Source organism: Diplotaxodon limnothrissa, linkage group LG14 (genome assembly GCF_057381915.1).
Source record: "Diplotaxodon limnothrissa isolate DT_005_m linkage group LG14, D_limnothrissa_male_GT1.1, whole genome shotgun sequence".
Taxonomy (NCBI): domain Eukaryota; kingdom Metazoa; phylum Chordata; class Actinopteri; order Cichliformes; family Cichlidae; genus Diplotaxodon; species Diplotaxodon limnothrissa.
In genome coordinates this window covers 40,916,596-40,932,225 of record NC_140609.1, presented here as the reverse complement: position 1 = coordinate 40,932,225, position 15,630 = coordinate 40,916,596, and the positions used below count along the sequence as shown (strand labels likewise).

General features: G+C 49.0%; 2 protein-coding genes across 3 annotated transcripts; one reads left to right on the top strand and one right to left on the bottom strand.

Moving 5' to 3' along the window:
• Positions 1–215: 215 nt before the first annotated feature.
• Positions 216–7,881, top strand: shkbp1 (SH3KBP1 binding protein 1). The gene is made up of 17 exons (XM_085370517.1): positions 216–369; positions 1,240–1,293; positions 1,596–1,641; positions 1,725–1,857; positions 1,941–2,021; positions 2,420–2,590; positions 2,699–2,789; positions 3,234–3,424; positions 3,537–3,652; positions 3,790–3,877; positions 4,105–4,221; positions 4,373–4,543; positions 4,662–4,817; positions 4,970–5,066; positions 5,453–5,637; positions 5,734–5,836; positions 6,029–7,881. The coding sequence occupies exons 1-17, from the start codon at positions 314–316 to the stop codon at positions 6,744–6,746; spliced, it is 2,574 nt and encodes an 857-aa protein (XP_085226643.1). The 5' UTR covers positions 216–313; the 3' UTR covers positions 6,747–7,881.
• Positions 7,882–9,378: 1,497 nt separating this feature from the next.
• LOC146619530 (estrogen-related receptor gamma-like) lies at positions 9,379–14,818 on the bottom strand. Of its 2 annotated transcripts, none has more exons than XM_085370514.1 (8): positions 14,769–14,818; positions 13,576–13,894; positions 13,010–13,163; positions 11,792–11,908; positions 11,606–11,713; positions 11,361–11,570; positions 10,884–11,156; positions 9,379–9,617 (listed from the first exon to the last, which is right to left on the bottom strand). In XM_085370514.1, the coding sequence occupies exons 1-8, from the start codon at positions 14,816–14,818 to the stop codon at positions 9,379–9,381; spliced, it is 1,470 nt and encodes a 489-aa protein (XP_085226640.1). The 2 variants fall into 2 exon arrangements, with proteins under 2 accessions (XP_085226640.1, XP_085226641.1); XM_085370515.1 differs by having other exon boundaries at positions 11,361–11,522.
• Positions 14,819–15,630: the final 812 nt, after the last annotated feature.

The following is a 15,630-nucleotide window of genomic DNA, read 5'->3' as shown; positions in this document are numbered from 1 at the left end:
AAAAAACGTTGTTTTTATTTACCTTTAAAAACAAGTCTTCGTTTTGTTTTCTTCTGTTTTCCCCCAGGAACTGGTCTTCGGTCCTGATCTAGTCAGACTCCGGGCTTTGGTTCATTGTGTGCCCCGGATCCGGCGCTCCCGGCCGGGTTTCTCCGCGGGTAGACCGAGGCCATAACGCGGCCATTATGCCCCGCCCCTCTGTCCGACCTCCGGAAGCCAGCTTAAAGCACAACGGAAACAGAGTTTATCACCGAAAAATGGATTAAAACTGTGTCTTTGGCGGTCATTGTCGGAGTCTCCGGGCCTTTAGAGGATGTCCACCACGGCGAGGAGCGGAGACATCATCCACCTGAACGTCGGAGGGAAGAGGTGAGACCCAGGAGTGGCTGCTAACATGGGAGGATCCGTTATCGGACAGACTGCTTCCAGTATCATAGTGTAGTAATGTTCTCTAAAGTATCTCTGCGCTAAGACATTAAACACGTTTTATAACCCCTTCTATTGCACAGTATACTTTAGATGTTTTTAACCCGGTTATAAAGTCCGTGTTTCGCGCTTTGTGAGTTTTTCCAGCCCCGCACTTTGTTATTGTTAGCTAGCATAACTTTGCTCACACCAGAACCAGAGGAGAGAAACAGGAAACGAGCCGCTGTAAGCTAGCTGTACTGCGCACATTAAACATATAAACGACGAATAAATAATAAAGTTCAGATTTACTTCAGTAAGAGTTTATATTTGGCCTGTTTAACGTAAATAAATTAAAACTATGCTGTCCGACAATGGAACTGTTAAAGTTAGCAAAACAGGTTTGTCTTTTGTTGAAAGGCAGGTGATGTCAGGTACATGTTCACCTATTAAACATGTCAGAGTCAGGCAGAGGGACTGTTTAAGTCAGGAGTGTTTATAAAGACTGAAGCTCATCGCTCGTTTTTTATTCAGTGTTTAGTGATAAAATATTGATCTTTAACCAAGACACGGATGCAGGAAATCACGGCGTGCTGGAGCGCAGCAGGGCAACAGTTTCATGTCCGTTAGTAAAAACGGATGTAAAAGTTTCTCGGTGCTCATTAGACTTTAATGTGCACCTGTGACTCCGTGCACGAGGCGCAGGTATCACCAGGGTCAGATAAGGAGTGAAAGGTCAGTGAGGAGGAGGAGGAGAGGGGAGCTGTTCACACTGCTGTTATTTCTGTTGTTTTATGACAACACGAGAGTCAACGAGTGTGTGTTTGCTTTCAGGTTCAGCACCTCCCGCCAGACGCTCACCTGGGTCCCTGACTCCTTTTTCTCCAGGTGGGTCAGAGAGGGAGACCCTGGCTGTCGGGGGCTTTTAGGTTACTTTCTCTGGACTACATGCACTTCACTCCCTAAAAGCTGATTTTGAGCTGGACATGCTAAAAGTCTGCTCATTTGGTCGAATGTGTGCAGAAACATGCATGTTAATATGCGTACGTGAGCTAGTCTGTGATGTGATGAAATTGTCGTGTAAGTGAAATGAAAGGCAGATGTGACTGAACTGGTTCTTGTATTTTGGAAAGCTGAGTTTGCTGGTTTCTGACATCTTGATGGTTTCTTTGGGGGTTTTCTCTCTTCAGCCTTTTGAGCGGCCGGATCTCGACTCTGAAGGATGAAACTGGAGCTGTAAGTAAAGCTCCTCTTCCTCACGTCCCCGCATGCTTTTCCTCCTCGCGATAACTGCGTTTGTCCCTCCTCTCTCGCTGTAGATCTTCATCGACAGGGACCCCTCCCTGTTCGCGACCATCCTCAACTTCCTGCGGACCAAAGAGCTCCACCCGCGCTCCATCAACGTGCACATGCTCATGCACGAGGCCGAGTTCTACGGCATCACACCGCTCGGTGAGGCTGGACCGCACTCTGAGCTGAGCACGTAAAGCCGCAGACGTCGCTAAACGTTCTTCATCACTTTGTTTTTGGAACAGTGCGTAAGCTGCAGCTGTGTGACGAGCTGGACCGGTCGTCCTGCGGAAACGTGCTTTTCAACGGTTACCTGCCGCCTGCAGGTACACCTGTCCTCACAGCACACCTGACCCCCACCTGACAGGGCCTTCAGGAAGTTTAAATGCACAACACATAATTTATGCAGGTGTTAGGATGCTTTCTATAAAAATGTAACTAATTTTAAAAAAATTTGAAATTAAATATCTTAAACTTCAAAATGCTTTATCGGGTAAAATTTTCATACAATGTGAGCATGTCTGTATTTATTATATACGAATCATTGCAAACTTAAAAAGTTGTTATGATTAAAATAACGAAATCTTTTCTGTTTCAGATAAAATGTGCCGCAGGAGGCTCACCACTCACATAAAACGATGCAAATATAATTAATGTCCTGTTTCTAACTGAAACGTGGAGGCGTGATCCTGATTCACAGCTCCTTCTGTCTGTGTCGTCCCAGTGCACCCGGCGAAGCGTCGGAACCGTCACAGCGTGGCCGGGTCGCAGTTCATGGCGGGCCGCGTTGTTCCTGTAGAGCGAGCGCCGGTCCGACGCAGCAACACGATGCCTCCGAACCTCGGGAATTCTGGGATACTGGGAAGAGGCATGAACGAGGATCGGACGTCAGGAGGTCGGCACGTTAAATAATGCTTCTTTATTTTGTACTTTTTTAAGATTGGAGGGACGTGGTGGGAGTTTCATTGTGTGTGCGTGCGTGTGTGTGCGTGTGTGCGTTCAGGGCACTCATCTGACCCCGGCATGGTTCGGATCATCTGCGGCCATCATAACTGGATCGCTGTGGCCTACGCGCAGTTCGTGGTCTGCTACAGGTAAACGCGTCACATGACCTCTGTTGTTTATTTGTTTTCACGTGACTGGGAGCGGCTCAGACACATCGGCACATCCTGCTGCATCCACACCTCCGTCCGAGCATCTGTAGCCGTTTCAGTAACACCGTGAGCCTCCTTAGAGAGACGTGCACACACGTGCGCACAGGTCACTGCTGCGTGCTCTCACACACCTTTAACTGCAGGTCGCAGGTCATTTATCACCCGTTTAAATTTGACTGTAGTCTGAGGTTTGCGTTAATCTCAGATTAGCTAATACTCGGGCCAAAGCCCAATAATCCTTATTCCGTACTGAGTCGTCCCGTCAGTTTGTAGTCTGTCAGAGAAGTGGGGGGGAAAAGCTGTTTTAGCTCCTCCCACTGTAAGCTAACTGTCTTCTGATTGGCTGTCCCTCTCCTGCCTCCTTCTTCCTGCCTCCTCTCTCAGGGTGAAGGAGTCCACCGGGTGGCAGCAGGTCTTCACCTCTCCCCGCCTCGACTGGATGATCGACAGAGTCGCGCTCAACGCCAAAGTGATGGGCGGGTCGCTGGGAGACAACGACAAGATGGTGGCTGTCGCCTCGGTGACGGAGATCATCCTCTGGTCCATTTGCCCTGATGGCAACGGCAATGAAATCGGTACGAGTTTCTGCGCAGTGTTCCCGGGAATCGGGACGTAGGTTTGATGAGCTGCTCGGGAAACGTTCCCAGTAACAAAAACAAAAACAAACTGGTTTCTCCCTCCCCGCAGGCGTCTTCAGTCTCAATGTCCCCGCTGAGGCTCTCTTCTTTGTTGGTAACCAGCTCATCGCCACCAGCCACACGGGGAAGGTGGGGGTGTGGAACGCAGTCACCAAACACTGGCAGGTGGGTGGAGACGCTCTCAGATGGTCGCTTCAGTGGAAGTGCTGAAGCCTGAACACCTGCCGAGGGAGCTGATTGGACCAAGTCTGTTTCAGGTGGTTATCGGTCTGCTTCACACATGTTCTCTGTGACCTTTGCAGAACCAGGATGTGGTTCCCATCAGCAGCTACGACACCGCCGGCTCCTTCCTTATCCTGGGCTGCAATAACGGCTCCATCTACTACATCGGTAAGAAGCTGCAGATCGATGAGTCGGATCAACTGAAAACTGCTCAGTACGAGTATAAATTCATCAGATTGTTGGCTCGTGGTCATTAATTTACCAACCAGAACCTGAATCTGTTCAGTAAATGCTGCGGCCACTCTCACCAGCTTTCATTGGGAGGCTTTGGCTTCACGACTTGACAGATGTTTAAAAAGTCCCCGCTGTTCACAATGTCCCTGTTTGCTGGTCAGATGTTCAGAAGTTTCCTCTGAGGATGAAGGATAACGACCTGCTGGTGACGGAGCTGTACAGAGACCCGACCGAAGACGCCATCACCGCTCTCAGCGTCTACCTCACACCCAAAACAAGTACGGAGACACTGACACTGCTGCTAATACAACCACTGCAGGGCGTCAGTTTTCTCCACATTCCTTCACCTCAGTCTGTTAGAGACGAGTCAGGGAAAGTCTTATTTTTCATGTTCCTGCAGCCGTCTCACACTTAGCCCGGTTTGCTCAGGTGACAGCGGGAACTGGATCGAGATTGCGTACGGGACCAGCTCGGGGACTGTTCGCGTCATCGTTCAGCATCCAGAGACCGTGGGCTCAGGGCCTCAGCTTTTTCAGACCTTCTCTGTCCACCGCAGCCCCGTCACCAAGATCATGCTGTCGGAAAAGCACCTCATCTCAGGTACGAGAATCGCCTCGTCTTGGAAACTGGCGTTCTGTGTCGAATGCAGGGCTTAAGCTGATGTCTGCAGCTCGTTCATGGTGTCGTTGTTTCTGAGCTCCTCTTCGTCGTCCTTCAGTTTGTGCAGATAACAACCACGTGCGGACGTGGACGGTGACTCGCTTCAGAGGAATGATCTCCACCCAGCCGGGGTCCACGCCGCTCACCTCCTTCAAGATCCTCAGCCTGGACGACGTGGACGGGCACGGAGGCTGCAGCGCCGGCACCGAGATCGGTAACTGTCACCCCGATCGCAGTCCGAGCTGTGTTTGAGGACTGTAGCTCTGCTTCTGTAATGAAGCGATGGAATTCATCAAAGACAATCAAACTTTGACTTTGTCAGATTTCTTCAGATCTCCTTTCGTTTCACTGTCTCGTTGGTTTCAGGGCCGTATGGAGAGAGAGACGATCAGCAGGTGTTTATCCAGAGAGTCGTTCCCGACACGGATAAACTCTACGTCCGGTTGTCCTCCAACGGGAAGAGGTGGGAGAGCCGTAGACACTTGTAACCCACCTGGTTATAACTGTGTGTGGTCAGTTTAGTTTTAGGATCCCCGTTCGCTCCTGCAGTAACAGTAGCTGCTGTTCCTGTTCCGTACATGCATGAAAGACAAACAACACAATTAAAAACAACAACACTGTCCTCGGCGTCACATTGGTTCAACAAGGAGGTAACGAAACACGCCGCCTGTCTGTCGACTGGCGTGTAGAGTATTGACGTCCATGTTGGAAAGTAAACGTAATAACAGAACAACCCGCGAGCACACGATGTGTGATCATGTGACACTGAAGGTTAAAGAACGTTTAGAACCAAACGTCTGTTAAGACCAAAATATCGTGTGTGTGTGTGTGTGTGTGTGTGTGTGTCAGGGTATGTGAGGTGCGTTCGGTGGATGGGACCTCCATCACGGCCTTCATGGTCCACGAGTGCGAGGGCTCGAGCCGCATCGGCTCTCGGCCGCGTCGTTACCTGTTCAGCGGCCACAGCAACGGCAGCATCCAGATGTGGGACCTGACCACCGCCATGGAGATCGCCGGCAAGGTCGACATCAGAGGTAAAACTCCAGACTCGTGATGTAGAAGAACAACTTCTTGTGCTCTGCAGTTAGTTAGCAGCTGATCAACATGGGTTCTCATTGGCTGTTTGGCAGCACTGGGCGGACCCACAGAGGAGGAGCTGCTGGAGCTGCTGGACCAGTGCGACCTGGCTCTGACCAGAACACCTGACAGCACGCCCCGAGCTTCCACCTGCAGGTAGAGTTCCCTCCCACTGAGCCTCATTCACACAGGGTGATGCGGTGCAGAGTCCACGTTCTTCTTTGGTGTTTCTATTTTGACAGATGACTTCTAATCTCGCGTCTTTGATGGATGCCATTGGTCGTTTGCAGTCGTAAACATCATGCTCTTACTGTGGTTGCTGACTTGTGTCACTTCCTGTTCCTGCAGCCTTCACTCTCAGCTCAGCGATGCCTTCAGGACAGAGCACCTTCGCTCTATGGGAGGAGGACGAGGTGCAGCCGGAGGTTCGGGTTCGTCTGCGTCGCTGTACGGCAGCCTCCCCCGCCAGGCTCCGCCCCCCGTTCCCTTCGCTAAACCTGCCCGAGAAGCTGGCCTTTCACCTGGACTGCAACAAGGCCCCTCCTACCCCACCTGCAGCCAGACCAGCAGCCCCCGTCCCCTCAGGCATCTGGACCGGGACAAAGAATGTGGGTCTGTGCGCAGGGGGAGCTTTGTTGAGCGCTGCCAGGAGCTCGCCAAGGGTTCAGAGGCGGCTGTGAGCGTAGGGTTCCCGCCGGGGTCAGAGGGCATCAGGCGGAGCCTGGCGGTGTGCAGTGAGTTGGAGGCCAAATTCGGCCTTAGGACCCCTCCCACCTTCACTGTACCCCCTGCTGCTCGACATTCACCTGGACCGCCATCATCGCTGTCCTCGTCACCGCTCTCCTCGTCATTACACCGCAGGACCTCACCCGCTTCCCCGCCGAGCCCTGCCTCCGCAGCGGTGAGCCCGACCCGTTCTCAGGCATCTGTCTCCCCTCGCCACAACACTGCGGCGTCACCCGTTGATTCCTCGGGGACCCCCGAGAGTCCCCCAGGTCCCGACAGCCCCACCCCTTCTGGCCCGCCCGCCAGCCCCAAACCACATATGAATGAGACCAGCTTCTGATTGGCTGATCTGCCTGAGAGCTTCGGGTTCAGGTGGACACACGATGGCTGAAAAAACTGAAAACATGACTAAAAGCTGTTGTCAGGTGAGACGTGAAGAAGAAAATGATACGATCAGCTCCTCCGGTGGTTTTTGATAACGGCTGCAGATCGACCTTCAGTCTTTATTTCAGGTAAAACAAGAAAAGGCCCCAAGGCGAGGAGAAGTAACCTCTTTGGCACAAAAGCGTCTTTTAATTAGAATTGGATGGTTGTGACAGGATGAAGACCAGGTCAGAGCTGCTGCAGGAAGCCTGGGTTTGTTTGAACCACGTCAGCATGCTGATGCGTCGCTGTTATCAGAGTAACCTGTCGCACTGTAACGTCACAGTTCAGCTTCTGGCAGCTGAAGAGACGGACGCTTCCTTCGGGAGGCGGTGGAGACCAAAAACTGAGCTAAAAGAGTGAAATCCCAAACGGAGACTCCTCAGGTGATCGAGCACAAAGCTGTTTGTAGCTTTTCTAACCAGCACTCTTTCTAACTTTTCTAACAGACTTCACAGTTTTGTCTTTTTATTTCATTTGTATGTTTGCTGACTTACCGACCCTGAACGTCTCACAGCTGCTTTGAGGAAACCTGATAATTCCCCAGAATCTCCAGGAACTTCCCTGGAACAAAAACTAATTTGCAGATGAAATAAAATAATTAAAGGGTCAAAAAACTGAAGCGATTTGAAGGGAACTGAATCTGTGTGCATCAGGACTCATTTCCCTGTTTGGGTCTTCAGGTCTCTGAAACCGCCTTTGAAGGTTTTATGAACTCTACATGTTTACTCTGGACGTTTTCAAACTCATCATGTCACCAAAATATCAAAAATCCAATTTAAATTTAAAGTCTGAGCTCGTTTGAAGCTCATTCCCTGGGAGTGCAGAGGGTGTAACTGTTTAGGTTTTCTGTAGTACACTTTATGGCCAGCAGGGGGAGACTCCAGTACAGGAATGTTAGGGGTGCAGCTCACCTGTTACCCAATTTCTTCATGGTGCGTTCAGGGCTGTCAGGCGATTATTTTTCACGACTTTCTACTGTTTCTCAGATTTTGTAAGTTACCTATGAATCCTGATGATGCATTAATAATCCTAATCGATAATAAACAATAATATATCACTCAAAGCACTGAGTCCTTTTTCTGCTACATTGGTGCTTTTAAGGGGAAAATGTATTTCCAGGAAGCCTCAGAGTAAACCGGTGATTACAGGAAAACTGCGTCTTCCTCCTTTACTGTGATGAAGCAGAGCCGCCTGCTGCCCACAGTCTTCCTCGGGTAAGCTGACCTCAGACACGGGTTAGTTTCTGATGTTCGCTCAGCTTTGAACACACTTTTAGCTTCAGCCTGTCTCTGTTTGCTTTGAGCTGCTTCGTGGTTCAGGCTACATACACTGCATTTTTTTATGAGTACTTGACGTTTGTGGTATTTACACTGCTATGACTGAATTTCCCTGTGGGAATAATAAAGTCTGAGTTACAAGATGAAGATTTTACAGTGACAAATTGACAAACTCCACGAGGTCTTCGCTCTTATGTTTTACTTTTTTTTTTTTTAAATATCTTTAACTTAACTGTTATTTTATTATGTCTATTTTATTATTTATTAATAATATATCATTATATTATGTATATTGTTTGAAATGGTGAAAAACTAGAGAGAGACTTCCACAGAGGATGACAAATTTCTAGTTTCCTACGACCTGTGAATGCAGCATCTTCAGCCATTAGGAATCTGTAATGTTTTTAATGGTTTCCAACTCTGTGCGTACAGCTCAGCTCGTGTTGTAAAGACTCATGTCTTAGAGACATGACGAGATATTTTAGAAGATAAAAGATGAGCACCTGATTTTATTCCAAAAGCTTTAATTTATTGTTATAACAAACAGCTCTGACACAGTAAACATCCACAGCCATTTAAACGACGACTCAGCATCGCAGTTTGATCGCATCATCGTGGAAAAATGGATATCACACAAAAATATTTTAGTTTATAAAAATAAATTTAAATCTGACTCTAGATATGCCCACCTTTTCCTACAGGAGGCGGAGCTTAAAGAAGTGTTTGCTGATTGGTTAAAGTGGCTCTGTTCTGCTTTCCTGTTCATAATAAACATGAGCCAAGTTTCTAATAACGACTTCAGTGAGACGAACACTCTGTTTCAAACTTTTTTTTTCCTGATGTTGGTCTGTGATGTCACAGAGGATATCCCTACTGTAGTCATCTCAGACATAAAGGCCCCGCCCACTCGCCGTTCAAACATTTAAGTAGGACGGTAGCCCTTAAACAGGGAGTAGCTTGTTTGAGACAGAGGCCCAGTATCAGACAAAGAAGGGTTATTCTGAACTGTGACTCATGCAAAGCTGCCCTAGCAGAACCCACGCTGCAAATGAGTAGAACGGTTCCACTTTAATGTTTTCTGATGAAAAGCTGTAACGCTGGATCTTTGAGCAGAAATGAGCTTTACTGAGCAGGAACGGTCCCATAAACAAAAAATACGGAAGCTCATTTCTGCCAAAAAACAAACATCATGATACAAAAATATAACTTCTCTGAAAGCTAAAAGTCAAGTGCATTGGGTCATTTTACAGTCTGGCCGACAGGACGCAGTCAGGCCTTGGCGTCGAGCATCTCCAGCAGCAGTTTGTGGATGGGGACGTGGCGGTGGCGGTGCAGCCGCAGGAAAGCCTGCACGGCTCGGTCGGCGGTCTGTCGTAGCAGGGGGAGGGTCATGAGCAGCCGTCCTGCTCGGTGCTGCTCCCGGCGGGACGACTCGTAGTCCTGCAGCGCCTCGTGGAGCCCGTCCTGAAACCTCTGCACCGAGTCCGGGCAGTCCACCGGGTCGGCGTCTGACAGACGGACAGACGCAGGTTAGAATGCTTCCTCACTCATTACACCCAGCATGCTCAGCTGTATCAGGACAAACGACCAAAACACTCTGCTACAAACACAAAGTGCAGTTCCTCTCATGGCCACTTGAGGCTCTGGTCTAAATATGGTCACTACTGGCTCCAAAAGTCTCTCACCTACATCATGTGAGGTCATGTGATTGGTTGGTTTTGTGTTAGCAGGAAAACTGAACTGGTTACGGATGAGTTTGCATGAAACTCGACATCCGATGGTGGAGGACGTGTGCAGTGTCAGACTGCTTTAGTTTTTAAAGACTGGGTCCTGTTCACGTCTCTAAATCACAGACCAGAACGTTTGGGTGCTGCGTGTTAATCAGCTCAATATGTTTCCCCTGATCGACTGATCAGAAGCTGTGAGTGTGTCTGCACGTCTGAGCCTGAGCATCTGCAGGTTTAGGACGGCTGTGCAGCCACAGGCCTGTCTGCCAGTCTGTTTATTGATCTGAGGCTGAGACAGTGAGAGTCTGAGCAGACTTCAGTGTTATTGATCGGCTGCTCCTCGCCTGCAGCCTCCAGCGCCGCCACTAAACGCTCTGCTGACCACTGAACTGCGACAGAGTGAGAGCCACAAAACTAATTCAAGTCTGGGATTAATCAATACTGCTGTTTCAGCTCCCAGAGTCTGATCAATATCAATAACCACTCCTCTAAGATCAATGAGTGGAGTGGTTATTGTGGTAAAATCAATATCTGAGTTCATGCTGGAGCTCCTCAGCTGTCCCGCTCACAGATACACAGCAGCCATATTGATCAGGTGTGTGTGTGTGTGTGTGTGTGTGTGTGTGTGTGTGTGTGTGTGTGTGTGTGTGTGTGTGTGTGTAAAACTGTAAAAGATGTAAAACATGAGAGTGCTGGAATTCCTGCATCATTTATACCACAGTACTGTCCTGTGAGATGCAGACGAGTTGTTTAACTTAATCATCATTCATCTCAGGCTCTTATTTTGAAACTCAGACAGCCAGGAAGTGTTAATATCTGAGTTCATGTGCAGCCATAACGCTTTGAGTCAAACAGAAACCATGAAGAATGTGTCTCCTAAACACTGAGCATAAGCAGGTTACTCCATCAGGACGAGATTAAAACGAGATTATTTGTTTCTCCGATAAAACTGCAGGGAAACATCGCCCCCTACAGGCCTGTTCTGCCCTGACACACAGTACTGTCCTACTGTGGTTACAGGCAGTGGTGCTAATGGCTTGTTCTTACCAGAGTTGGCAAGTGCCATGGCCTTCAGGGTCACCACCTCCTCAGGGCTCAGCTTCATCGCTCTGTATTTCGCTATCAGGTGACGCAGCGCCTCGTACAGGTCAGCCAATCCCGTGGCTCGACACTGAGCTTCGTCCAGACACAGATTCCCGGCAAACACGAGCTCGTCCCCCCCTGCGCCCTGGGAGCGCCAGGCCACACCCACCAGCAGCGCCTCCATCCAGCCGCTCTGCAGAAGCGACATCTGATCGACCAATGAGAGTCCGGAGAAGCCTGGGAGTGGGCGGGGCAGAGTAATAAATGACAAATAATAATAATTATTATTATTATATTACCTGTGTTTATACATAATGTTCCAGTGCTCTGGATAACCAAGTAAAGGTTAAGGGTGGGTGTGGTCTGGATTGGGGACCAGGTGGAGGTTGAGGGTGGGCGTGGTCTTGATTGGGGACCTGTTTGGTGGTCTCGAGCGTGTACCTGGAATCTGTTTTGCCCAGCCAATCAGAAGCAGCAGCTCCCGGTTCAGGAGGTCACACAGGATCAGCAGGATCCGCAAGCTGCTGTCATTGGTCGAATCGTCCTGATTGGCAGCTAAAGGGGCGGGCTCTGTGAGCAGCAGGTGGGAAATGACCTTGTTCCCTAAAAGACAGGAAGTGGATGATAAACGGCGTGGACGAGTAGTTTGACCTGAAAGCCTTCAGAGGGAGCGAAGGTGAACTCACTGCTGCTGCTCGGGTGGCTGTACGGGGCTTTGCTGCATAAACTCAGTCCCGTCTCCACCCGCCTCTTGTACTTCTGGCGCCCCCCTCTGACGCGGTCCAGACGGACACCTGCAACACACAGAGGCGTTTCACACACACGTAGTTCTACTTCCTGCCAGCTCGTAACGGTCGTTTGGTGTAACGTACCCTCCCTCATCATCCCGGCCTGCAGACATTTCTGGAAGCGGCAGGCCTGACAGGCTTTCCTCCTCCGCTTCGTGATCTCGCACTCGTTCATCACCGGGCAGCTGTACTCGATGTTACCTAGGTAACCACAACAGGAAATAAAAGCAGGAGTGTCAGTAGCTGTGTCCCAAAACGTAGGCTGCATACTTCGGAGGCCGCATTTGAAGGCCGATTACGTCACAGCCAGGCGACGAAGGCTGTCCCAATTCATCGACTCCTTCAAATGTGTCCTTCATTTCCCCGAATTTGAAGGATGGGACGGGTGTGTCCTTCGTGGCCCACCATATCCCAGAATTCATAGCGCGGCCCAGCCAATTCCAGTTTCCAACAATGGCGGCCGCTACTAAGTTTTAATATTACTCTTATTAATCTTTCTGTGTCTCAAAATAAACGTTTAACATATTTTCAGTAGCTGTGTAAACTTCAAATATCTGCTCGGTTTATCGAGACATCACATATTTGCAAATGCAGTGGTCAGTTTGTAGGGTGCTTTATATTCTGTGGTCACAGCTCTGCAGTAATGCAGGATCTTTGTGAGAGTCTCTCAGACTGTGATCGTGGATCAATAACGTGGATCATCGTGCCCTGTAATATTGAAACCCTCTGCTGTGAGTTTCTTCGTGGCCTCCCTTTGACCTCTCTGCACAGATCAATAAGTGAAGTCATCGGGCGTGACCAATCGATCGCCCGGAATGAGAAACAAGCAGCTGATGTGAGAGACGACGGCTTCTCACACTAATCGATACAGCGAGCGCTGCTGTATTGATCGGCTAATGAATCACACAGACTGTAAGACCTTTGATATTTAATAGAAACCAGCTGAGCGTCTATTTATTTATGACTCTACTGATGACTTGGATTCCCTGTTTGTCCTTTTTAGTGTTTTTTGTAAGGCAGTTTCACATCGCGGGTCGATCTTCACAGGATGTCCTTTGTAACCACGTTATTCTAAAGGGTGCCGTTAAAAACCTATTTGGAGGTTTCACACAGGAGACGTGCAAAAAGCGTAATTTGGCTGCTGTTTGGACACATTTACACTCAACAGCCTGATGTCATAAACGACCAGCATCGTTTACACTAGTAACAGTAAGAATTATATTTTATAAATATATCATCAGCCGTCCTCATCCTCATGTTTTTATTTCTTTATACAGGAGATGATGAACGTGCTCCTCCCACCTTGGATGGTCCTCTTGAAGAAAGCCTTGCAGGCCTCGCAGGACGCCACGCCGTAGTGATACCCGGAGGCGAAGTCTCCGCACACCAGACACAGCCTTTTGGGCCCCACGGCCCCCATCGAGGTCATGTAGTCGCCCCTCAGGATCGAGTTGACCTGCAGATATACGACGTCATCATCAGTGGCGAGCAGTAAGACGGTCCCCACAGACCTCAGCTAACTGTTCCTGGACTGGACCTCGGGGCTGCGTTTAAGTGGTGTTGGGGCCTTTTTAATGGCCAATCACATGACTGCTGTGAGGTTTCTGTACTAACACACCTCCATGAAGGCGGAGCTCCAGTTTTAGTGACGTTCGAGGATTTTATTTGGATGTCAGTGAGCTCAGCAGGTACCTCAGTCCAACCTTCAGCTCTGACTCTAGTCTGGATTAAGACTTTTGGGGCACCAGAGAAAACTTCCAGGAACAGTTGGATACGGACGTGAATTTGAAGTTTGGCAGTTCGACCCCGGGGACGTTCAGACTTTAAGAGTGTTTGTGTTTTTAAATGTGATTAAACAGAAACTTCACCTGCGCTGAAAACGAGTCCGATACAGAAAAACACAGCGACGCTTCCGACACCAAGACGCTACTTCCACCGCTGGAACTACATCCTGTCGGGGAGTCGGGCTCCGCTGCTCGGCACAGGAGACTGTACGGTGAGGAGGAGGAGGAGGATGAGGAGGAAGAAGAAGCCGGGCTGTGGAGGAAGAATTCTGCATGTGAAGGGCTGAGAGTGGGAGTGGCTTCCAGAGGAAAGGCGGGACCAATGGGGGAGGAGTGGAGGAAGGAGGGTGGAGATTGAGGTTCATCTCTGGGGGAGGAGGAGGGAGAAGAGGAGTCCAGGATGCTAAGGAGGAAGAAGAAAGAGGAGCATGAAATACAAACCAGGACAAAATGTGCAGAACACAAAATAAAATCTCGAGCCGACTGCTGACATTAGTGAGGCCGTTAATGACCTGCAGGGTTAAAAACAGAAGATTTGGGTTTCCCATGAACGCATTCCAAGTTTCACAAGTTTGGTGCGAAGAGTTTAAACGTGCATTCTGTGTAATGACCAGCAGGGGGCGCTTTACAAGAAAATGAGCCTTTAAATCTGAGCTCGTAGTCGTGCAAAGGTGACGTTTGTTCGCGTTCATCGGGACAAAGTGTCGCGTTGTTAATGCCAGATCGTGTTTTACGATAATGAAAACAAGTCTTTTCAGATAAGGTTTGGTCTGTGTGCTTCTCTGATCAGAGAAAGCTCCGCCAGTAAAAGTGGAAATCATCATTAATGTTGTGCACATGGACATGAGTCTGTGTGGGAGTGCAGCGCTGCAACGTCGCGTTCAAGGACAGGAAAACTTATTATTCATATTCACATCAACACAGAGGTTGTATTTCACAAACCGTGTGAGTCTGCACAGCGTGTTCATCATACATAATATACAAACGTCATACACATTTGCACAGAATTGGAGTTATTTTAAAAACAGAGCAGCATCGTTTGTTTTTGTTTTTTTCAGACGCACAAAGAACAGAGTTAAACGCTGCCACACAGTGTTCGCATCAGATTTTAAAGAGTTTCCAAAAGTACCTTCAAACGTTTTAGATTTATTTGTCTGTGCTACTCAAAACGTGCTGCAAAGAAAACTGTCACACATCCAGAAAAAGCGCGTTAACTTCACTAAAACGTTTGAATCTGGACCTGAGGACGGTTTCAGGCCGAGGCTCCGTGAACTCACCGCTGCGGGCTGAGCAGGTCGCCCGTCACGCAGAAGTCCTTCAGCTCCATCGTGAAGCTGCTGTGGAGCGTCCAACACCCGAGTAATAAAAGTCTCTGATGATACTTCAATGTCCAACGAAAAAGTGGGACAAACGTGCTGAGACTGTCTCAGAGGGACATCTGAGGCTTTCAGGAGTCTGCACTGTTATTTATCTGTTTGTTGTGTCATCGCAAGGGATGGGAGTGAGGGGGCGGGGCCTGTAGGATCAGCCAATCAGCATATTGCTTCTCTGAGAGGGCGTGGTGGGAGTTAGCTTCTCCTCCTCTTCCACCAATCATCTCTATTGATTTGGACAGAGACAGATGTAGGCCACGGGAGGCCGAAGCTCCGGTCTGCTGATGTCACCCTGTAGCGTCTACATCTGTAAATATGCAACACACAAATACAAGCATACTGTAATTCGTGAAACTGGATGACGGTAAAAATAAATAAAAATAAAAAGAGACGCTGAGAGCACGTGAAGCCTGAAGGTCCGTGAGGCGTTCAGGAGCCTTGAAAATGTTCCTACTTTTCCTACTTTCATGCCATCACAAAACACAATCAGTACAGCTATGACCCTGGTTTTTGCCCCACTGCGGGCTTCCGGAAGCTGGCCAGTCAGAAGGAAGAGGCCGTTTTAGGGACTTTAAAGAGACGCATGTTTCAGACAGAGGATGAAGTGAGGCGCTGCACTGAGGCAGACAGAAGGAAGGGTGGAGCTGAGAACGAGCAGCGGTCCTGCTTTAGCAACTTAAAGCCTTTTCATGTATTTCATTTCCAGATTAGAACTTTTTGTTTTGTCGTGTTGTTTCGAGCTGCCTGAACATCTGGCCAGACGCTG

Excerpts from the sequence above, each read along its gene's own strand:
- shkbp1 (XM_085370517.1), top strand. The coding sequence starts at position 314 with ATGTCCACCACGGCGAGGAGCGGAGACATCATCCACCTGAACGTCGGA. Across the intron at positions 1,858-1,940 it reads CTACGGCATCACACCGCTCG|TGCGTAAGCTGCAGCTGTGT; the intron begins GTGAGGCTGGAC and ends TTTTTGGAACAG. Across the intron at positions 5,638-5,733 it reads CGGCAAGGTCGACATCAGAG|CACTGGGCGGACCCACAGAG; the intron begins GTAAAACTCCAG and ends GCTGTTTGGCAG.
- LOC146619530 (XM_085370514.1), bottom strand. The coding sequence starts at position 14,818 with ATGGAGCTGAAGGACTTCTGCGTGACGGGCGACCTGCTCAGCCCGCAG. Across the intron at positions 13,164-13,575 it reads CGGACTCGTTTTCAGCGCAG|GTCAACTCGATCCTGAGGGG; the intron begins GTGAAGTTTCTG and ends GTATATCTGCAG. Across the intron at positions 9,618-10,883 it reads CATGGCACTTGCCAACTCTG|ACGCCGACCCGGTGGACTGC; the intron begins GTAAGAACAAGC and ends TCCGTCTGTCAG.